The sequence below is a fragment of the Plutella xylostella genome, chromosome 22 (assembly GCF_932276165.1).
Source record: "Plutella xylostella chromosome 22, ilPluXylo3.1, whole genome shotgun sequence".
In the NCBI taxonomy this organism is placed as follows: domain Eukaryota; kingdom Metazoa; phylum Arthropoda; class Insecta; order Lepidoptera; family Plutellidae; genus Plutella; species Plutella xylostella.
Genome location: NC_064002.1, coordinates 11,131,447 through 11,156,346, shown reverse-complemented (window position 1 = coordinate 11,156,346; position 24,900 = coordinate 11,131,447). Strand labels below are relative to the sequence as shown.

General features: G+C 37.0%; 1 protein-coding gene across 2 annotated transcripts; it reads left to right on the top strand.

Moving 5' to 3' along the window:
- On the top strand, positions 1-24,151 carry LOC105389807 (interferon-related developmental regulator 1). Of its 2 annotated transcripts, XM_048629063.1 has the most exons (10): positions 1-299; positions 1,707-1,820; positions 6,102-6,349; positions 12,129-12,227; positions 12,895-13,002; positions 14,681-14,757; positions 14,909-15,014; positions 15,522-15,716; positions 16,693-16,908; positions 23,695-24,151. In XM_048629063.1, exons 1-10 carry the CDS (start codon positions 269-271, stop codon positions 23,779-23,781), a joined length of 1,281 nt encoding a protein of 426 aa, XP_048485020.1. In that variant the 5' UTR covers positions 1-268; the 3' UTR covers positions 23,782-24,151. The 2 variants fall into 2 exon arrangements, with proteins under 2 accessions (XP_048485020.1, XP_048485019.1); XM_048629062.1 differs by lacking the exon at positions 14,909-15,014 and having other exon boundaries at positions 3-299; positions 14,681-14,863.
- Positions 24,152-24,900: the final 749 nt, after the last annotated feature.

Below are 24,900 nucleotides of genomic sequence, written 5' to 3'. Positions count from 1 at the left end.
AAAATTGACAGCGCATTGCGCAAAAACGCCAAAAGAAAAACTCAAATCAAAAGAGCGAAGTCAAGTGTGCATGTTTCACGGATAAACATGTTAAAAAGTTCTTCAGAAATTTTAGTTTTATGTTACATTTGGTGCCCAAATCATTCTATACGGACTGATATATTGAACATATCCCCGTCTTGATCAAGTGTGATACTTAGAAAAATAAATAGTGAATTCTTAGTTCAGCAGATTTTAGTTTAGTTTTATCCAAAAACAACGTTCCACAATGCCGAAAGGAAAGAAAAAGGGTAAATACGGTAAGTGAACTCCATTTATTACTATTCCAGTATATTCTTTCGTGTTGAAAAGGAATTTGCAAATATCACGCGGTGACCTTGTGCTCATGGCTAACTGCAATGACAAGACTATCCACGTTGTATTTTAATTCATTGTTATTGTTAGCTTGGAAAGTTCCTACTTAGTACTTTCAACAATTGGCTCGTTTTACCCTAAGAATGTTCTATCAACCTTCGACACTTTGTACTACATACGTGCTTCCACCTTTCACATCCATATGTCAACATTCAAGGGGTATTATTACTGCCGTGTGTGTGGTACTGTTACCAAACTATAGTTGGTATAGTCTACCACTTTGGAAAGCCCCACTAATTACCTACATTTTAAGGGGTTATTGCTTGGTAATAGTCAGCATGAATGCACTAAAAGCACATCAAAAGCTATCCAATATTGACACAATAACATACTCTGTCTTGGCTGCCTTGATTTCATAATGATTATGAAACACTGACTTCAATAGTTAATGTGATAAAATGGGAAGGAAATGGAACCTTGTATGTATGATAAGATTGAAAAGTAAGGAACAGTAATTATGTACCAATTAACATCACATTAGTACATTTTACTAATATTTTAAATGTGATTGAATTTAGTATGTTGTTTTTGTTTATTCTTTTGAGCTAAACTAAGATGATTCATCAACAAATACTGCAAAAGCCACAAAAAAATTGTGATAACAAAATTTAAGGATTTGATGATTGCTTGTTTGTATGCAGCCAGTGCCCGGTATGGGCATTGGCAGGCATCAGTGGTACATAGATGATAAATAGCATTATACATTAACTTTTCACATAGTATAGTAAATTAGCTCTTTCCATGTAGTATAGTATAGTTAAAGTAACAAAAATACCGCTTTAGTATTTCTGGGCCTAAGTCAATATTGCTGATTATAATTTATTATACCTTAACTCAGTAACAAGTCCATCAATTTTTTTGTAAAATCATATGAATCCTTATCAAGGTACTTCATAATATTGATTTCACCATAATAATGTTTCAATTTTCCTTTACAACATTGTGCAATGTGATGTGATGGTGTGATGATGATGAGTCACAAATGCATTGTGGAATCTTATTTTAAATGAATAGGGTTATCCCCTCACTGATAAGATGGGTGTTATAAATAGAACTTTAATTAAACAATTTTCAATCAATTCTCCACTATTAGAATCTCTCACCAAATATATACAAATAAAGATACTTCAGGACAACCAGTCTTGAAGTATCCTTATTTGTAGTCCATGACAGCATGCCTCTTGTTGTGTGGGGCATTGATACATAGCTTTATTTTCTCCAAATAATTGAGTTAATTATGAATAACATAACCTTCTTTCACAATGGTGCTACAACTCACTGTCAACTTTCAGATCACAAGAGGACAGAGGTGTATTCATCAGATGAAGATGCAGGCATCGACATGGGGGATAACTACTCCGAAACATCCGGCCAGTCCGACATGAAGAGTACCCACGACGATGCAGGTAAGACACAGGACCCGCAGCAAAATGTACCCACTGCACCATGCAGCCCGCTGTCTGATGATGTACTGTACTTGTGCACTTACAATATCATGTCACTGTCTACTGAAGAACGCCTAGTAGAGCTAACATATTGCTTGAAAAATGTTAAAAAATGGGATGTAATAGGCTTGGCTGAAGTCAAGAGAATGGGAGAAATGATAGTTGAGTTTGATGATTTCATATTGTGTTATGTAGGGACAGTGCCAGGTCTTTATGGAGTTGGTTTCCTTGTTAAAAAGTATTTAGTTGGTTCCATTGTAAGTTTTGTTCCCGTATCTGACAGAGTGGCAGTACTTGTTTTGGATGTCAAAGAAAATATAATCTCTCTGATCCAAGTGTATGCACCAACAGAATTTTCAAATAGACAAGATCTGGCCATATTTTACCGCGATCTAAATAAAGCTATGAATATGTGTGAAGGACATATATTAGTAATGGGTGATCTCAATGCTAGAATTGGTCAATGTAAATCAACATATGAATTTAGAGTGGTTGGAAACCACGGGTATGGCCTTAGAAGTAACAGAGGGAACATTCTGCTGCAATTCTGCTTGGATAATCAGTTGAAAGTAATAAACACTTTCTTTACTAAAAATCCAAATAAAAAATGGACTAGGCAATCCCTAGACGGAAGATCGAAATGTGAACTAGACTATGTTTTGTGCAAAAGCACAAATATATTTACTAACATTGAAGTAATTCATCTCAAGTTTTCAAGTGACCATAGACTTATAAGATCAACAATTAAATTAGGTAAGAAAAAGTCGCCAAAGAAATTATTAATCAAAAATGTTAAGCAGGAAAATGCACCTAACTCTGAAACAAATAGTATAGGTGAATTTAAAAGAATGATTGCTGACTATAACACCCGTGAGACTTATCAAGAATTATATGACTTTATTGAAATGGAGCTGATAAAATATACTGACTTATTAAAACAAATCAATGTAATTTTACCCAGTAGCGTAAATAAATATTGCTCACCCGCTGAAATTTCAAAAGATTCTATTGATCTTTTGAACATAAGGCAAAAGCTGAGAAATAAATCAGAAAGATCTAAAGAGGAAAGGCAGCAACTAACCACTGTGGTAAAAGAGCTAAACTCAAGTATAGAAAATGATGTAACAAACTATAAACTACAGTATTTAATGGATGCTGAAGAAACATCAGAAGCTTTAAAGAAAATAAATGAACAAAAACTATGGATAACGTGTCTGAAAGATGAATATGGTGATAAAGTATATAAGAGGAATTATATTATGGAAATAGCAACCAATTATTTCAGAAAGTTATATTCTCACAGACTATTAGACAAAGAATCATCTTATGTAAACCAAACCGCCTCACAAATATCTGATCTGGATCACAACATCTTAGAATTTCTACATGACGAAATTAGGTTTTCTATTAAAAACTCCAATAAATATGTCTGTAATGATGATGTTATTACTAAGGAGTTGATAGTACATCTTGAACCATACCTTTCTAAGCCTTTACAAAAGCTGTTTAATTTGATCTTAAAGGAGCAGAAAGTGCCAAGGCAATGGCTTTCCTTGACATTAAGTGTACAGTATAAAAATGGTGATCCATCACTATTAACAAGTTACAATACAACTGCTTCAATTCCTATAATTTACCAAATATTTTCAAATACTTTAGTCAACAGAATTTCAAGATCTATTGATGAAATGGCCACAGTAGAGCAAGCCTATTCAAGAAACAATTTAACGAAACTAGATCATATTTATGTACTTAGTCAAGTGATTGAAAAATATAATATTCTTAAAAAACCTCTTTATGTTGCTTTTGTTAATTATACAGAGCCATATAATTCTATGTTTCATGAAGCCATTTGGACCGCATTAAGGGATATTCAAGTGGAAACAAACTATGTAAACTTATACAAGTACATAAATGAGAATATGAATGCTAAAATGAGACTAGATAGAGTTGGTACTGAATTCAAAGTCAAAACGGGTATGAGACAAGAGGATCCTTCTACAGCTAAACTATTCAGTGCAGTATTAGATTATATATTTAGGCAGTTTGATTGGTCCAACAAAGGAATAAACATAAATGGGAGGTACCTCTCATACTTGATTTGTAAAGATGTAGTATTACTTATGTCAGAGGAAGGTAATGAAATGCAAGAAATGTTAGATACTATTAACAATAACAGCAGACATGCAGGATTAGTAATAGACACATCAAAAACCAAAGTTATGACCAAATCTTCTAAAGTAAATATAATTGTCAATGGAAATATCCTAGAATATGTAAAAGACTACATATACTTGGGCCATTTAGTATCCTTCGAAAACAATATGAGGAAAGTTATTGACTTACGACTAAAAAGTGCAAAGGCAAAGTTTCGGGGTCTGAAATTTGTTTTTGAAAGCCACCTCAATATGGAGTTTAAGAAAAGCATTTTTGCGTCTCATGTGTTGCCATACTTAATCTATGGCTGTGAGACATGGTCACTTAGAAAAACTGATGAAACAAGATTGAAAAATTGCCATAAAACAATGGAAAATAGTATGATAAGCTCATTGATCGCAAATCAGACAGGCTTGCCGGATGTTATGCATGCTATTAGGATGAAAAAATGGCTTTGGGTTGGAGAGGTAATAAGGGCTACTGATAATCGTTGGAGTAGAGAAGTTATGGAATGGTACCAACCTAAGAAGTCTAGATCTAAAACTTGGTCTGCTGACTTGGCTTCAGTGGCTGGTAAAACCTGGCCTAGGCAAGCTCAAGATGCATATGTCTGGAAAAGGCTAGAAGAAAAATACCTTAATATTTAGATCATGGTAGGAATTCTGAAGACACCAAGAGCATCGACGCAAAAATTGGACTGATCAGGACTTTATTGGCTGTAATTTTTTTATGTGCTAGGTAGTAACTAGATCAGAAAGTGCTGAAGATAGATTAAGTTATTGATTTGATATATTTATGCCACTAGGCGACTTCTTAATTTAGATAAGTTAAAATAAAAACATATTAAAATAGAAATTATAACTGTATACTATAATCTATTAGAATAATTAGTAATACTATTTACCTAGGTATGAAATGTCTAAATCTTATTTTGTATTTTTATATTAAATTTTTGTAGTCAGATTTAGATAGTTTTCTTTGCATCATTATCATGATTAATTTCAAGCCATTTCCATAAATATCATTCATTTTATTGTTGTCATTTATAATTATCATCAATCAATTATCTACTTAAAAAAACATTTCTTGTTCCATGGAAATTGTCTTAATCTTAATATCTCTAAAATCTGGTCAATTTTAACATATTTTATATAGAAATCATTTTCTTATGCTTAGTGTTTTGCGAGACCAAGGTCAAACGTTTTACATTATCACACAGATGATAATGATAATTAGAGCTGCTAGATAAATATGAGTTATGACTTAATACAAACATAATAAAGGTGAAGGTTATCTCGCCGATGCTACTGGATAAAAATATAGATCAATTAATTCAAGTGTTTTGTAAGTATATATTAAATTCATAATTTTACAAGCAGCTTAAATAACATACTATATCAAGCTAAGTACAGTGGAGGACATAAAAAGTGAAATTTGGTATAGTTTAAACTTAAGCCCAAAGTTTTTCACGGTAAGAGTCACCACTGTTCTTACAAAAATATCAGCTTGAGACACTGTAAATTTCACTAAAATATCTTGCTTAGCTCTTCATGTACATAAACGTTATGTATGTCAACAACTATTTACATTTACTATGTAACATTAACATCACCTTTTAGTTCCACGCACCCTGCATCATATTATCTAAAACGACTTCATCTTCGCTTCCGAAACAGCCTGACCCCGTATTTCCAGCATGATTTCCCGATTCCATACAGCTTTGGACCTTATAACAGAGTCCTATGCTTTCATCTGCCAAACGTGCCCATCTTATTTTACCTGTCCACCAGAGTAGTGCGGTGCGTGAGCCAATAATCGTCCAACAAAATTGCTAGACCGTAGATTTTATCCCTATACCCGCTCCCTCGCTCCACTCTTGTGAATAAGGTGCCTTAGGGCCTATTCAAACCGCAGAGTTATCCGCCAACGCTAGCGGTTATTGTATTCTTCGGTCCCACTACCACTTCTGCCATATTATGTACGTTTTACCGCTATACACGGCGGCGGCGGCAACAGATAACTCTGCGGTATGAATAAGCTCTAATCCTACGTACCGACACAGACTAACCAACTTCACCCTTCCAGATAACGAACTGCAAGAGAAGCTCGAAGACAAAGTCGTAGAAGCGATCGACGCCTTATCCGCTCGTTCGAACGCGGCGCGCGCGGCGGCGCTAGTGTCGCTGCGTGCCGTGCTGCAGCGGCGGCACCTGTCGCACGTGCTGGCCAATCACAGGGCGACGTTGGCGGACCACGTGACCCGCATGCTGCGTCGCGGTAAAGACGGGGAGCGGCGGGCGGCCGCGGCTATTGCGCCGACGCTGGCTTTGCAGGTGAGAAATGTGGCTTCTTGATAGCGTGTTGGTAAAACAAACTAACATTTGTATTCACAGAACTTACTTAAAGGTTTGATTAATTGATTAAGAGCTCCATAAATCGGAACCAAGATAATATCCTAGCGTACGATATACCTAAGATATATAATTTCACATAATGGGCATAAATTTAGATGCCGGCTAAAAAAAATGCAGTGCTGTTGAGTATGAAGTTATCTATAATCTATGGTTGTTTGTCTATGGTTGAAAACCTCCCATTATGATAGAGCTACAATTAGAGCGAGATAGCATGAGTTTGTGCGCCATTCACTCATTCATTCATTTGGTTTCTTTATTCGTTACAATATGTACCTATAAAAATTACAGTCACAATTATAATATATGGGATGAATTGGTTTCCTTATCGGCTTATAAGAGCCATATATCTAATGCCCTGTATAATAAAACCAAAGCATTACGTAATTCCTAGACGCGACAAAACCAAAACATACAAATGAACACATGTTTAGCAAACCTGTTTTAATTTTAGTAGAACGATATCTGACTAATGGGTGTGACCTTGCTCTTTCATAACATTGTAAGACGGTCGCATTTCTACAAAGATAAGAACATGTTGTATACAGAAGTTAGGTAATAGTAAACGTGAGTATAATATTATATGATGTGTAGTTGCTAAACTATACTATAGTTCGAGTAGTTAGTTATCTTTGTCATTGAATAATTAGATAAACACAGGAAGTATTGTTTTTGTTACAGTCAAATAAACAAAGTGAATTTCATAACTTACGCTCTCCTGTGATATGAGGGAACAATGATGTTTATAGTATAATAAGTTGAGCCTCTAGCAAAAAAAAATCCTATGCAGTCAAAGTTTTTGATTGCATTATTGACTCTACCATACTTGTGATATGAGAGAATAATGATGTTTATAACGTTTTATAGTATAAGTTGAGCCACTAGCAAAAAAAATAATCCTATGCAGTCAAAGTTTTTGATTGCATTATTGACTCTACCATACTTGTAAATTAAGGTTACTAATTGCAACCCATACTAAGATTCTTCATTGCAGTTTTAATATTTACAAAAAAACAAATAATAGAAAATTTAAGAAATTAATTTTAGATTTTTTTTTTTTTTTTTTTTTAAATCTTTATTAATTTTTAGGGATTTTGGTACACATATGCGACCATGTCAATCCCATCATAACTTAACCTTAATAAACATTCAAAAACTTAACAAACATAATCTAATTTCTTAATTCTAGACACTTTTTTACAAATTTATAAACTAACTGAGCATTAATCGAAGTTGGTTCAGCTATAATACTAAAAAATACACCTACATTAACATCACTACAATCTAATCCTAAGCTACTAAGTAGCACCCTTCTTTCGGAAGCGTTCCGAACACACTCCGTCAACAAGTGTTGGACATCTTCTATTTTACCACATACCTCACAATTGGGTGATTCGACTTTTTTCATTAGATATCCAAACTTATTTAACGGAGCGTGTCCAGACCGCAAACGATGAGCTGTAATTATTTCAGCGCGACTTATCTTGCATAAACTGAACCAAGGCACACGAGGAGGCTGTGACTGAATAATTCTGTACCAAATGCCTTTATCTAACGATCTTTTATCAAAATATTCTTTCCACAAGTTGTAACAGTAAATTTTGACTTTTGGAACTACTTCTGTATAACTGGGTAACACATATATTTCTACTCCTTCTTCTACTGCAAGTTTAGCCAATCTATCAGCCTCCTCGTTACCTCTGAGTCCAATATGTGCTGGTATCCACTGCAAACAGATTCTTTTATCGGTAGTGTTGTGCAACTTATTGATCACTCTCAATACAGCATAAGCCAGCGGGACTCCTCTGTATCCAGAAGCACACCGCATAATATGTTGCAAGGCACTTTTGCTATCACTTAAAACTACAATCTTATTATATTCTAATGTATCAGCATACAATACTGCCTCTAAAATTGCTAATAATTCAGCCGTCATAATACTAACAGACTTATTCATTTTACATAGGACCTTTTTATTCAAAACAGGATCCCAAAAAGCCGCCCCCATTCCTTTATCACTACGCGAACCGTCAGTATATAACTTATGCCATCCTGTGTATTTGGTATTTAAATCCAGCAATGTTTGGTTTTTTAAAATATGAGGGTTGTATTGATCTTTTGCTTTCTTGATTGACTCTAATTTAGCTAGAATGACATTCTCAGTTTCAATATTTGAAAGCCAAGTATTGAACGAAAACATTTCTAGTGGATAAGATGAATGGATATGTTCACTTTTAATTTCTTCATACAATATAGGCAATAAGGGCTTCTTTTTGTTCATCCAATACCTATTAAGGCATAGATTTTGAAGTTTCTCTATTACATCATTATTTCCATTTTTAGACCATGATCTAGTTTTCAAACAGTACTTATTAGGGCATGCAATACCGCAATACCGGTATCCGTAATACCGGGATCCCGGACAAAATTCCCGCTTTTTTCAATACCGGTATTGAAAGTTAATACCGGTATTGAAGTAATACCGGAATCGGACTTTTTTAGGCTATAAATAAAGCGATTAAGATTTAGTTAGCCTTGTGTTCCTATATACTGTGAAAGCGCACTTGTTCCCAACCGTTTAATGCAGTTTTCGGCTGCTAGAAATCTACTGTTGACCATGCGTAAACCGGCACCGGAAGTAAAAAAATAATTCATTCTAAAATTTAAACTCTAAAACTTAATTCTCGTAAAAACCTACAACAAAATACAGAATATGATTATGATTTTCTTGTTTTATTTTGATGTATACGACCTTTAAACACAGTTTATGCCATTTATTACAAGGAAGTCTAATACCGGTATTAATACCGGGATCCCGGTATTGAGTTGTAATACCGGAACTCAATACCGGTATTGAAAATTGTTCCGGTATTGCATGCCCTAGTACTTATACCCTAAGAATCGTCTTCTTAAGTGTAGAGGAGGTATACACAATTCACATTCCATCACATGTATTGGACTACTTCTAATAAAACCCCCTACTACCCGCATGGCCTGATTTTGCACTCTTTCTATTTTTCCTAAATGAGTCTGAGCACAATTGTCATAAAGGTAAGATCCGTAGTCAATTCGGCTTCTTATTAAGGAAATATACAATCTGCGTAAATGTATAGGGTGAACACCCCAACCCGATCCTGCTAAAACTTTCAGTAAATTTATAAATTTTGTAGTTTTTTCACAAATTTCGTTGAGGTGTTTACCCCATCTTAAAGTATCGTCTAACCATATTCCTAAGTATTTAACAACATGGACAAGATCTAGTGAATGACCGTCTACCTCTAAATGTATTTGCTGACGTCGTCGTCCTCTACTAAAGATACATATTTTACATTTTGTAGGGGCCAATCTTAAACCTAATTCATCTAAAAGTGCCTCCATAGTATTTAGAGCAATTTGTAGGGAATTACTGCTGTCGGTTAACAAATTACATCTTTTAAAAATAACAAAATCATCAGCATATTGTGTTATATAAACATTGTTAATTAGCTTACAAATTTTGTATGTAGCAATGTTAAACAACAAAGGGGATATAGGATCTCCCTGAGCTATACCTCTACTAGCCCATCGCATTATTATAGTATTATCATTTTTATTATCCTGTTTAATCTGTAAATGTCTTTCGTGTAAGAATTCCCAAATATATGTACAAATTTTATTTCCCACATTAATTTCTTCTAAAATTTTAACCAATTTTTCTAATAGTATGTTATTGTAAGCGTTCTCAATATCTAAAAAACAAGCCACAGTCGGCACATTTTCCGAAAAACCTATTTGTATATGTGTAATTAACGCAACTAAACAATCCAAACATGATCTGGATTTTCTAAAACCAGATGAATTAGGCGACAGTATCTTATTATTTTCTACAAACCACTCAAGCCGTTTGCCTAACATATCATGGAAAATTTTACAAACACATGAAATTAAAGATATTGGTCTTAGCTTAGGTGGTCCACTATTTACTACAGGGCCAGACTTAGGGATAGGTATTACATCAATATTGCGCCACTGAATAGGAATGTAGCCAGAATCAAAAATCATGTTATAAATTTTCAGTAACAGTTTTTTACCAGAAAAAGGCAAATGATATATCATAGAATACGTAATCTCATCATTACCTGGTGCAGTGTCTTTTTTCTTTTTATTTATACTACCATGCAATTCATGTATTTGGAATTCTTGTTCCAGAGAAGTGTTTGTCGAACAAAATGCAGGATGTGATGGCGTAACATAATCTGGAGTTAGGGAACATAATAACTCTTCCTTTCTCTCTTCTGATACATAAAGTTTAGTTTGTTTATAGTCTTTCATCCATCTCATTCGACGCCACATCTCTGAGACGGATGTTGACTCGTCGATTGAGTCACAAAACTTATACCAACTTTGCGATTTTGCTAATACTCTTTTGAGCTTCTGATACTTTTTGCTTAAGAGAATTTAGGTTATTGGGAGTGGGATTCCGTCTAAATAATTTGAGGGCTAACCTACGTTGTGCTATTACTTTAGATAAATCAGGACTCCAATATTCCTTAGGCTTAAATATGTTTTCTGGATTAGTACATAACTTAACCATAGGAATGCATTCATTAGCTGCTTTATTAATTTGTTCAATAAAATATATATATAAATCTTGTGCATTGTAACTTTCAGGTATGGTTTGAAATGAATTGTTTAAATTGTCCTTGTATTTTTTCCAATCTGCTAATTTAAAATTTCGTTTATTTATAAATTCTCTGATCTCTTCAAATGAAACATAGTATTTTATAACTAAATGGTCACTCCCAAAATTTTCTGACAGTACATTCCACTTAAAGTGGACAGCTACATCTGATGACACAAACGTTATATCTGGTGAAGTTTCCTGTAAAACGCCATTAACCTGTTTTACCCGAGTAGGGCTTCCATCATTAAGGGATGTATATCCATTATCTATAGAAATATCGAATAAATGCCTACCTCTTGTATCATTTTTACAAGACCAATTTGTATGGTGACCATTGAAATCACCAGCAATTATAGTTTTTTCTGTGAATTTAGCAAAGATTTCATCCCAATCCGACTGTACAGTACTAACTGAAGAAGGGCAATATAGCGAAATGATATTGTGAATATATTTACAGTTTAAAATTTTAACACATATTATTTCTATGCCAGTATTAGTGATACGAATAGGGCTAACGCAACTTTTGACTGATTTATGTATTAGGATAGCTACTCCTCCATATGAGTCATCGCGGTCATTACGATACACATTGTAACCGCCAATATTCAATAGAGACTCTGGTTCAAGCCAAGTCTCACTAATAATAGCAATATGTATAGATTCCTGATTGAGCAAGGTAGTTAACTCTGGTAATTTAGGTCGAATACTTTGTGAGTTCCACTGCACTATATTCAGCTTAATATTTACTAATGAGTTAGCCATTGATAAAAGAGGACCACAACTTGCCAACTATTTCACCATCACCACCATAATTTTAGATGTAATTTAGTTTCTGGTTTTGTAAAAATTACCTACTTGTACTTATTTACAACTTTGTTAATTTTTTAAGAATTAACCTAATGCCTTAGTTTAAGTTCTATCTAATGTTGGAAACTTTACTGGTCTATGTATTAACTAAGAACTTTAATTTATAGTATTATGATACTGTCTGTTTTCCTAAAACCAATAAATAAATACATATTTATTTGTTATGAACAGATCGGTGATGATTTCGCGGAGGAGTTCATTCGCGAGGTGCGTCCGGCGCTCACCGCCGTCGCCACCGACAAGACAGCCTCGCTCGACTGTCGCACTGAGGTAAGAAAATAACCTTATTAATTTATTTTACACATCATACATAACATAACATTACAGGCTAGAGACCTATGGCGTTACATATATATGGTTATTTCTAAAAACACAAATTACAAAGTGTAAACTTATCATTATACTCATACCTAAACATCATTTACTATAACTATATTACTTAAGTACATTTACATAATGGACGAACCGTTCATTCCGATCTCTGCCATACTTATACAATACTAGCTGTTGTCCGTGGGAATTCCGGGACGAAAGTTGTCAGCATCCTGCATAAGAAATATCATCAAAATCTGTTCAGTATTTTTTACGTAAAAGTGTAACAAACATACTCACAAACTTGCATGGGTCATTATAAAGTAGGACAACCTTGGGAACTAGGCCTTTACTTTAGGAAGAGTAAACAGTAAACAATGTTTTGAACTTTTATCAATTGAGTTCAGGGTGGGGGCAAACCATTTTTTTTTTGCGAAATGGGCGATTATCGATCACGGATGCGGCTCAACTTATTGGTATCAAGCACAAGCCCGATGGGCAGAAGTAGATTATAATGCCCATCTAGGCATGTGCGTACACCACAGCACTCTTCTATTCAATAGTTATGTATAAGCCGATTTATAGTCTTACAAAGTTATTTACCTATTTTATTGTTGTTTTCCAGTGCTGCTCATCGCTGGCTATTCTGTGCTACCTGCTGGAAGACGACCTGGCAGAGATACTGGAGGTCCTCAGAGTGTACGAGACAATATTCAGTGGCAGCTATCTCAAGGTATTTATAAATTACTAGCTGGCCCGGCGAACTTCATACCGCCTCTTACCCTACCCTTGTTACTTTTTAAACCCTGGATTTTAATTAACTAAAATTAGCCAAATCGGTTCAGCCGTTCCCGAGTTTTAAGCAAACTAACGAACATCAATTCATTTTTATTGTTATAGATTAGCTTTTTCGCAAGAGCTTTTCATCTCCTTTAAAGGTTTTCTGGTGGGAATTCAGGGGTTAAAAGAAGCCTATACAACTCTCATGGATCTTGTAGCATTATAAGGGTGAAATAATAGTTTTTCAAATTAAGTTCAGTTGTCCAGTTGTCTCGGAGCCTCTTCATTACAAACTAATGAAAACGAACAACATGAGTATAGATATATTATAAAATAACATAGTATTATTAAGGTCCTGATAGCAACCTTGAATTACCTACGCTTGAGTGTTATCAATCGGTTACAGTGTTAGCAATATTAGATAAGAGTGAAGCGTGCAAAATATTGCATAACTGTAATTTAACCTTCCTATTTTATTTATAAATAATTTTAACTTGATTGATCACATTATTTTGAAGGGTTTTAATGTGGTTATAAATAAACGCATTCCTATCTTTCTCTGAACTCTGAATACTGAAACATCCTCGTCCATAATAGACTTAGATGTACTGAACTAATATTTTTCGGCTCCGTTCACAGTAGGCAAACTATTCGCCCGCTAATAGGCATTGAACACTCGACATACTAAACTGATACGCCGCTAACTCAATCAGCAACGTATAGTTTTGCCTACGAACGCAACCTTCATTAGAACGGCTACTGTCTCGCCACTCTACTCGGTACATGTAATCAGAGTTTAAAGGCGAGTGGTTGTCTACATAATATATTATAGTCTACTGGGTCTTTAAGCTTCTTTACAGTTTATTTTTTATACATGGAAACCTGTAATTGGCTATGTTATAATAAATAACCCATACTATACTGCACAAATGTACTTAGATATAAGCTGTTGGCTTTCCTATCAATCATCATCATCAGCCAATAATCATCCATTGCTGGACATAGGCCTCTCCCAAGGAACGCCACAACACTCGGTCCTCGGCCTTCCTCATCCAACCACTACCCGCCACGCGCCTAAGGTCGTCAGTCCAGCGGACAGGAGGGCGTCCCACGCTGCATTTACCTGTTCGTGGTCTCCACTCGAGAACTCGTCTACCCCAACGGCTATCGGTTCTTCGGCAGTTATGGCCAGCCCACTGCCACTTCAGCTTGCATATTTTGACAGCTATATCGGTAACCTTAGTCCTCTGACGGATAACCTCATTTCTGATACGATCCATCAGGGAAACTCCAAGCATAGTTCTCACCATACGCACATAATAATAAGTATATTTGTATGCAGTTCTATTTATATTTATGATATTATGTATGAATATATTTGTAGTTTTGTTTCATGTTTGCTTTAATAATAGTTAGGTTTTATTATTTTTGTTAATTGTACCTACTTCCAATTTAATTTGTTAAAAGATTTAATTTTCTATTTCTCTTTCACCCAGTCGTAGGTTGGCTGGAAGAAATAGCTTTTTGGCCTTTGTATACGTCCTATATGTTTTAAATTTGTAATCTGTTTTGTATGTGTACAATAAAGTGTTTATAAATAAATAAATAAATATATTTTATGATATCCCCAGGGCGACGGCACAGTCAAAGTCACCGGCTCAGCAGTGGAAGAGGGCGCGTACCACGCGGCGGCTCTAGACGGGTGGGCGCTGCTGCTGCCGCTGCTGCCCGCGCACCACGCCGCCGCGCTGCTGAACGAGCAGCCGCCCGGCTTCGCGAGGCTGGGCGGGCTGCTGGAGGCCTGTAGTGTAGAGGTAGGTCCACCACCGGAGATGAACTAGTAGCGAGCTGCATAAGTAGCTGCTGCTGCCGCTGCTGCCCGCGCACCACGCGGCTTCTCTGCTGAACGAGCAGCCGCCCGGCTTCGCGAGGTTGGGCGGGCTGCTGGAGGCTTGCAGTGTCGAGGTAGGTGTAGATTCAAGATTCAAGATACAGATAGATAGATAGAGTACTCTTTATTTGTACACCAAGAAATGATTAACAATTTTACATAGACACTTAACTAGGGTACAAAAGGTGGTCTTATCGCTTATAGCGATATATTTATTTGCATAAACACAGGTTAGTTACATTCATCTTATGTGTAGGTTAGGACATGCCATACTTTACCATGAGGCGTACAGATAGAGAGGAGGCGTCATAGTCATAATTTTATACATTTTACACTAAGCTTCGCGCGCCTGGGCGGGCTGCTCGAGGCTAGCAGTGTGGAGGTACGGTCAGATGCATAAGTAGCTATAAATAAATATGTGGGGACATCTCACACACGGCCAAACATGAAGACAGAAAAAGTAAGAAGTACACAAAGGCGGGCTTATTGCCAAGAAGCAATTTCTTCCAGCAAACCCTTACTTTTTTTCCAGTCTTCTTCCTATCACCAACAATAATAACCATTTGCACTCTCAATTCCAGGTGCGCATGGCAGCCGGCGGAGCGCTGGCCATCGCCTACGAGCTGATAGAAGAGTGCTTCGACGACCCACAGCAACATATAGAGGACATGCTGCCGAGACTGCGCGAGCTGGTCAAAGACTCGTGTAAATTCAGGGCCAAGCGCGACCGCAAGATTCAGCGGGCCACGTTCAGGGATATCTTGAAGTATTTCGAGGTGAGAAGTGGAAACTTACAATACATCTTTATTTGCACACCATAAAAAAAACTTAAATCTAACTTAAATAACAGAGATGCACAAATGGCGGTCTCATCGCTAAAAGCGATCTCTTCCAGACAACCGTTGTAAGAAAAGAACTAAACATAGAATAGGGCATTTAACAATACAGTACAATAATTTTTATTTGCACACCATAAAAAAACTTAAATCTAACTTAAATAACAGCGATGCACAAATGGCGGTCTTATCGCTAAAAGCGATCTCTTCCAGACAACCGTTGTAAGAAAAGAACTAAACATAGAAAAGGGCATTTAGGTGTACTTACTTACAAATAATATTAATTTTTTAATTAAATAAGAGATGTTGGTTCAAATCCTGGCCGTGGCATCGGTCATGTGGCAGTAAAACATCGTTTCGTGAAGGAAAGGATCGTGAGAAACCTGTTCATTTAGATCTAGAACATATAGATGTTCACACATCTGAAACCTAGTGAAGTAAGTAACCTAGAATACGACAACGTTATAGGAAACGGAAGGTTCCATTCGAGTGAGTCAGGAGTAAAAAAAACACTCCCTCTTAGATTACTAAACAACTAGCCCGTCTATTGCTGGACATAGGCCTCGACTATTCCAAACTATTGTGGGGGTTTTCATATTGAACGCCTGGTAGAAAGGGTATCTTATCTCAATGAAGGTCTAATCCTAACTAATATTATAAATGTGAAAGTAACTGTGTCTGTCTGTTACTTTTTCACGCCAAAACTACTGAACGGATTTGAATGAAATTTGGTATACATACGGTCTAGACCCTGGGAAAGAACATAGGCTACTTTTTATCCGGGAATTCCCACGGGAAAACTTTTTAAGGCGAAGCGAAGCTCGCAGGAACAGCTAGTAATATATAATAATCCCGTAGCCCCATTTAAATATCACAATAACACAGCACTATTAACCCAACACCAATCCATTTCCAGGACGATGAGATCCCATCCCTAACCATCCGAGTGGGCACAGAGCAGATAACCCTAGAGAGCTGGGCGGGGCAGGCACTCTACTCCCACCTGGCCCGCACGCTCGGCGCGGCGTTAGTCACTATGGCACCCCACTCCGGAGTCTTGAGAAGCGCTTTGGGCCTGAGTGAGACCCCCGCTATTATCAGCGCTGCGGATAAGGTTAATAAGCGGACACGGGTATGTTGGTTTCTTTTCATACATAAATTAAAATACTAAACTCTAAAACTTGTAACGTAGCGCCTTAGGGGCGGCTAGCTCAGGGGGTGCTACGCTAACATAAATGAACCTAATGACTGATCATTTGGGTTACCTATCTGAGTGGAGTTTGAATTGAAACAACTGATTTGGTTTTACGAATACAACGAGGATAAAATCTTTGACTTTTATTTATATATAATGCTTAACCAACAACACGATATAATTACAACATACGGCCCAGACTATGAATACGACCAAGAACCGATAATCTAGTTTTATTGACAATTCTGATGCGACTCTTTATGCTTTTAAATGCTTTTGGATATGACAATTATGCTTGCGGCTGAAGGCCCTTTTACAGAGAGGTTGAGGAAGCAGGGGTGGAATAAACGTGGTACAGAATCCGGCAGTTCCTTTGGGTTCTGGGAGCGACGCGATCGATCGAACCGCAACCAGACTTAGTAGAAGTGCCAGGTCTTTCGAGAACTCCGTAGTTCCACCAGGCTCTTGCAAACGTGTGCGGGGGAAGACCACAACGCAAGCTTGAGGAAGGCAGACTTACTGAGCCGGTCTATGTCTTAGCGCACTAGACCTCCGGAAGCGACGCGGTCGACCGAACCGCAACCAGAGCTAGGTGTGAGCACTAAGACGACCCCACTTTTATATGCGGCTTCTGTAGTGGGGAGTGGCGGCACGCGGCGGCGGCGAATCTTGTTTACTTCAGTGGCAGTGGAATCTTCCATGACGTCATCGAGTGGCGGCAGCGGCGGCGGCGGATGTTGTTTACTTGCTCGCGGCCGTGGAATTTTCCGTGACGTCGCGCTGTCTTCTTGTTTCTATGGTGCGCGGGCGTCACATTCTCCCCCTTCTTATGGAGATTTTTACCTGTAAAAATCACCGTCTAAGTACATGTTGTATACTCTGAAATCCTTTTGTGGTTTTGTCCCTCAAAACTTGCGAAACTTAACTACCTTCATACTTTTAAGTGCTACTTAGAAAAACTAATTTACTATTCCAAGAATAGTAGTCCTATACCTATATAAGCGACTATTTTACTAACTATTTTAACCAAATTTTAACAAATAGTACTCCTTCTGCTTTTGACTTTGAGTACACAGAATAAAACAACAAAAAAAAACTTTGTCAAAATTGTGACGAACCAAAAATACCAACAAAAAAATAAAAAAAATGTAGCTCCTTTGCTATTAAAAAGAAAAAGAAAAGGAAAGGGAAAACCGCGCTCTTATTGCGATTTCCTGATATATTTAGAGAGACGGACTATCCCACTTCGGTGTCCCCCGTTCCTTTTTTTCCCACTCCTCTTCTTCTTTTTCTTCTTCTTCTTACCATTGGCACTCTTTATATGCATTACCCCTGCCTTTTTCTCTTGTGATGGTTTATGCCTTTGACATGCTTCGCATCTGCCCACGTATCTCGTTACGTCCTTATACATCCCAGGCCAAGTGTATCGTTGGGCGATTCTGTTCAAGGTTTTCTTCACGCCTAAATGTCCCGCACTTGGGTCGTCGTGATTTTGTTCTAAAATTTCTAAAGTTTCCTCACGTGGTACGCATAATTTCCATTCTGAATATTCTTCTAATTTCATGCCGTACAAGTGGTTCGTAATTTTTTTATATAGCTTTCCGTCTTTTATACAGTAATTTTCGTCTTTGTTTTGGTTTTCCGCGATTTCCTTAAATTTCTTGTCTTACCAATTTTGTTTTTCGACTGCACTGGCGTATCCTGGGTTCCTAGACAACTCGTCGGCTATTTTGTTTTGTGTCCCGCTGCGGTATTGTATCTCGAAATCATATTTAGGATATTCTCCGATTTCCTTTTTTGCTAGGACTACCGGTGAGCTGTAAGGACTACTTGATTTTTCTATAATGCCGTCTTTTAACATCTTATGTACGTGTTCATTAATGATTTCTTGAATCTTTGGGTTCCGTGGGAAGTATCTTTGCTTGACGGGTTCCTTATGTTTAAGCAGGGTGTCCACTTTCTGGAAAGTCAGGGAAAAGTCAGGGAAGCTCAAGGTGGTCATGGAAAGTCAGGGAAATTGATGGGCCACCTGGAAAGTCAGGGAAACACGACTAGTAAAGCATATATTTTTTCTAAATTGTAGTTCTTTCCTTTACTAATTATTATTTTTCTTCTATTTTATACGTGAAATACCTAAGTCATAAAATATAATCTCGTAAGCCAGATTCCAGACTCAGTTCATAGTTTGTTCAATACTAAAATTATGTTCCCTTAGTTAAATTTCATTCAAAAGAGTGTGACTCAGCTTGCCTTTCTGAACAACTTTTGTTTTAAGAGTTTGTGATGAAAAATAAGTCTTCACATAAAGTGTTGGTGCAGACGCGTTGTATCGGCGCTCATTTCACTCATCAATTCTCATAATTTGCTACGGCAGCGGGAGCGCTTCGTCGCGCCCATACGAAAATGTTTGATTTTGGTTTTGTTTTATTTAAATTAATTACGGTATTTACAAAGCTTAACACGCTTTACATGTGTTATTTCGGTTTTGAAGGTCCTAAGATTACTATACAAGGTGCTAGGACAAGTTTTATACACAAATTAAAAAGTTTATTTTATCTACTTGCTTCCAAACTCTCATTTAAACAAATAGGTATATATGAGTAGGCGTATTTCTTCAAAGCACTCTGTACTAATCCTACCATCAATAAGTGTGCGTAAATAAAATTAACTAGGTCTAACTAACGTCTTTTGCAATAATAACCAGTGGATCCCTCTTGGGTTTCCAAACTTTAAATGACTTTTTTCAAAAGTAAAATGACATTCTAATAATTAAAAAAAATATATACCTCTTGCAAATACAAAATAGAATTACATGTTATGGCAAAATAAAAGTATTTAAACTTTATTGTACAAAAAATGAAGTACATAGTACATAATGTTGCAATAGTGGTAGATGTACAGTCAGCTGCATAAGTGGCTATACAGTTTTGTACCTTGTCAATCTGAAACCGCCTATCAATTCATTGAAACATTGACGGTTCGTCAGTTTGACAAGGCACAGAAGTGTATAGCTACTTATGCAGCTGACCGTACATAGCCGAAATAGGGTGACTCAGGGATCACTCGAAACAACTTTTGTTTTAAGTGTTTTTGAAATTCGCGTTTTTTTCTCATATAACTTCACCTGTCTAGCAAAGTTTGTGTGGAAAATATGTTTTTTTTAATTTCATGTTTTTCAAAATTCCTGATCACTCGTCTCTTTCGGCTTAATATACACTTTTTACAGCCAAATATTTTACGCAGTCGAAGTTTTTTTAATAAGTCTCGCAAATGAACGGAAAACAAGCTTTTGTTTATTTTGATCTCTGGTCAGGGAAAATTTCTGAAATGGTCAGGGAAAGTCAGGGAATAGTCAGGGAAATTTTTGGAGGATTCTGAGTGGACACCCTGTTAAGCTTTATTTTATGTTCCACCCATTTGTTACCGATTGGGCTGTTTTCGCATTTCTTGAACTCTTCATCTAGGACTTGTTCTAATTCCTTTTTTTGAGCTTGATCTAAACTATCTTCTGATGGTATTACTGTGCTTTTCATTTCATTTGTTTCGGCTAATTCAGGTTTAATATCTTTATTTTCCTCTATCTTGTTCCACTTTATGTCCATCCCTAGTCTTTTTAAGATATCCATCCCGATTATTATCCTTTTCGTGTTAGGTAACATGTTGACTTGGTGTTTTATTGAAATGCCGTCTATTTCTATGTCTAATGTTAGCGCTTTATTTATTTCTATTATGCTTCCGTCGGCTAGGATAACTTTCTTTATTGTGTCAAACTGCATTGCTCCTGCGTCTAATAATTCCTTGTAAATTTCGTGGTTTACATATGAATTTGTTGCCCCCGTGTCTAATAATGCTTCATATTTCTTCCCGTTAAGTTGTATCTCAATAAATATTCGATTATCGCGCGTTACGTCCCTGATTGTGTACGATTCATTTTCTATTGTTCTTGATTCTTTCTTCAGGCAACAATTAAAACTGGTTCTTCCCATGATTCCGCATTTACAACAAAATATTGCCTTCCGACTCCTACATCCTCTAGCTAAGTGGTCCGGCATTCCACACTTCCAGCAGTGTGTTTCGCTGTTGTAGTTTGGATTTATTTTACGACCGTTGTTTGACCTATGTATTCTATCGTCGTCAGGTGGTCTACGGTTGCTTGACAATGTTGGTTTTGTTGCGGCGTTTGGTGTTGACCTTGATTTATATCGTTCCGCGTTCAGTTTTTCGAAGTCTTTTGTTATCGAGATGAGTTCGTTAAGTTTACTGAAATCCTTCCGTTTGACGTAGTATTTGTAATTTGTGTTTAAGTTTTCGTAAATTCTTTCGAGTTTTCCTTCTTCTGACAGTTTCCCGTATCGCCTCATTAGTGTTTGTATATCGGTTAAATAAGTATTGAAATCTTCTAAGTATCTTTGCTTTCGCGCGATTATTCGTTCTAATAAACTATTTTCCTGGTTATTCGGGTAATAATGGAGTTGAAATCCTTGTATAAAGTCGTCCCAAGTAGTCCAGAGACTTTTATTGTTCCTATACCATGCTAAAGCCTGTCCTTTAAATATCCTCGGTAACAGGTGTAATAATTTCTCCTTATTCACTTCTGTGCCTTCTATGAATTCATCTAATGTTTCTATGAAATCTACTGGGTCGTTGTGGTTATCAAATGTGATATTCCATCCCAAGACCGCCTGCATGATTTCCTTGTTCGCTTGTATTTCTGCTGTTATCTTGACTGCTGAGCCGTCTGTCGGGCTCCTGGCAGTCGTTGTGCTGTTCTTTTCTTTTGACATTTCCTCTTCTGACCTGCTTTCCTCCCAAATTTCTTCCCCCCTATCTGCTTGTTCCCTTAGTTTTTTAATTAATGTTTTTCTTAAATCCTCTACTGATAAATCTTTAAACTGTAACTGTATATCCTGTTTTTCTAACTCGTTGATTAAATCCTCCTTTTTTAATTTATATATCCACGATGTCATTTACTTATTTCTTTTCCTATTTCGTTCCTTCTTACTCCGTTGTTATTTCTTGAATCCCGGGTTTATTTTACTCTTTTGTACTGACCGTACCTTTCTTTGTGACTGGTGTTTGACTACTGAAACCTACCGAATCACTTACTAAACTGAGTCGATTTTGACGTATCCTACTAAGTTACTCATAATACGACAAAAAGCGAACCTCCCTTGTGGTTTGACCGACCGATGAAAACGAAAGACTACCGAAGTACCTACTTGTACTCTTGGCCTGAATTCCGAACAAAATGGTCTTCCCGTTTGGATTACTAATTTGGGCAACAAATGTAACGTAAATCTTAGTATTACGAAACAAGTGGGCCTACCCTTTCAGGGTTATTTCGTTGGGCGCCAAATGTAACGTAGCGCCTTAGGGGCGGCTAGCTCAGGGGGTGCTACGCTAACATAAATGAACCTAATGACTGATCATTTGGGTTACCTATCTGAGTGGAGTTTGAATTGAAACAACTGATTTGGTTTTACGAATACAACGAGGATAAAATCTTTGACTTTTATTTATATATAATGCTTAACCAACAACACGATATAATTACAACATACGGCCCAGACTATGAATACGACCAAGAACCTATCATCTAGTTTTATTGACAATTCTGATGCGACTCTTTATGCTTTTAAATGCTTTTGGATATGACAATTATGCTTGCGGCTGAAGGCCCTTTTACAGAGAGGTTGAGGAAGCAGGGGTGGAATAAACGTGGTACAGAATCCGGCAGTTCCTTTGGGTTCTGGGAGCGACGCGATCGATCGAACCGCAACCAGACTTAGTAGAAGTGCCAGGTCTTTCGAGAACTCCGTAGTTCCACCAGGCTCTTGCAAACGTGTGCGGGGGAAGACCACAACGCAAGCTTGAGGAAGGCAGACTTACTGAGCCGGTCTATGTCTTAGCGCACTAGACCTCCGGAAGCGACGCGGTCGACCGAACCGCAACCAGAGCTAGGTGTGAGCACTAAGACGACCCCACGAGTATTGCCTTTCTGTCCGCGCGTGCGCCCTTTTATATGCGGCTTCTGTAGTGGGGAGTGGCGGCACGCGGCGGCGGCGAATCTTGTTTACTTCAGTGGCAGTGGAATCTTCCATGACGTCATCGAGTGGCGGCAGCGGCGGCGGCGGATGTTGTTTACTTGCTCGCGGCCGTGGAATTTTCCGTGACGTCGCGCTGTCTTCTTGTTTCTATGGTGCGCGGGCGTCACAAACTAATTAACAATCTAAACTAAAAGAGAACCTATAAATATAATAATAATACTATTATAAAACTGCCTATCTTAATAAATAATAAATTCACCGCCGTCGTTTGGCAACATCTTTTGATTAGTAAACCGAAAACATCCTATTCTTCTTGACAAAGATAAATATAAGAGGTGGACTTGGACTAGGGTTTGTCTTAGGGGGAAAGGATTGGTTAGGTGATTAGATGTTGGTGGCTGACTGCCAAGTAAAGTAGAATTGATGGGTCACTCAGGGAAGCTCCTTGTTAGATCCTATATTTGGTGAACTTCACACATATTATTAGAAACTTTCACGGAAATACAAAGCTACCCTTGGCATTCGAGATTTTCTCGTGTAAAGCCCGGTTTAAAAGTATTACCACTACTCCTATCTCTGCCTAAATATATACAATTTCTTAGTACCTCCTATACAAAAACTTGTTTTCTGCAACTTCTGATGGCTTCTAAACAAAAACTTTATTTTCTACTTACAGCATCTTCAGAACAACGCAGCGTGCAAAGCTCGGACCCTGGCCCGTAACAAGAACCGAGACAAAAGATCCGCCACACTGGCCTTGTGAGGACCACTGGACACCCTGTATAACGACGACAGACGCCTCGCGACCATCCTGTATGTTCCAACGACTTACAAGACTCTTGATATTTTAGCAACAAACGTATAGATCAGAAAAACAACTGAGGTGATAAATATATGAACTGATTGGTTCTAAGTTTTCTTACGAATCAATTGCGCAATTTGCAACTCGTTACATTTACATTTCGCCCCGTTCGAACGGTGGTGACGTTTTTATACGTACTGTTGTTATGAAGCTGTAAAGTTTCTAAACATAAATATGTGGCTTATTCATCTCAGTTGTGTTGCCTAAAGCGTCCACCATTTATACAACGCATATAAGGGTCAACATGTCTTTGTTAATTCTAGTATTGTCATAAGTACCTATTACGGGAATTTCGCTCTCAGTTCAGGGAACATTTTGTTAACACACATAGCTTAGTCTAACGCTAGTTTAGACTTTCCAGTAGGCTAGTAGGTTCGAGTAAATAAATTGGTCTGTCGGTATCTGAATTGTCTTACAAAGTTAGTCTGTGGTCTGTACTGTTAAATGGTTAGGCACTTGTTTTATATTAGTTATAGTGGAAGGATTTCTCGGCATTGATTTGAAATGTTCAGTAGTTTATGTGTATGTTAATAAACGGATTGTTAGAAATTTGTTTTGGCATACGGGCGTTATTATGTTTACGATTTGTAAATGCCCAAATCTATGGGTAGTTAACTTTATTTGCTTTTGAATATATTATTATTTTTTAACCTACACTTACTCCATGTCTTGGTGATTTGCTAATGCATTGATATTGTTGTAACGAAACTGCCACGTAAGTTAATATTAATATCGTTAGTTCAATTATTAACTATATGCCCTTGTTTTGCTTGATATAAATCGTGAGACACTCATGTTGCATCTACACGTTAGCCAATTATTTTATTATTATTATTGTTATTTATTTTGTACATTTGTGTAAAATTGACGGTTGTTATTTATGTATCCGCGTGGTCACATTTATATTTAATTAACAATAATGGTTTGTTTTTGTTAATCTATCGATTACACCAGGTTTGGAGTAAGAAATTATATTTTAAATGATTGATGTATACTGTGTATAGTCATAATTTGATTTGT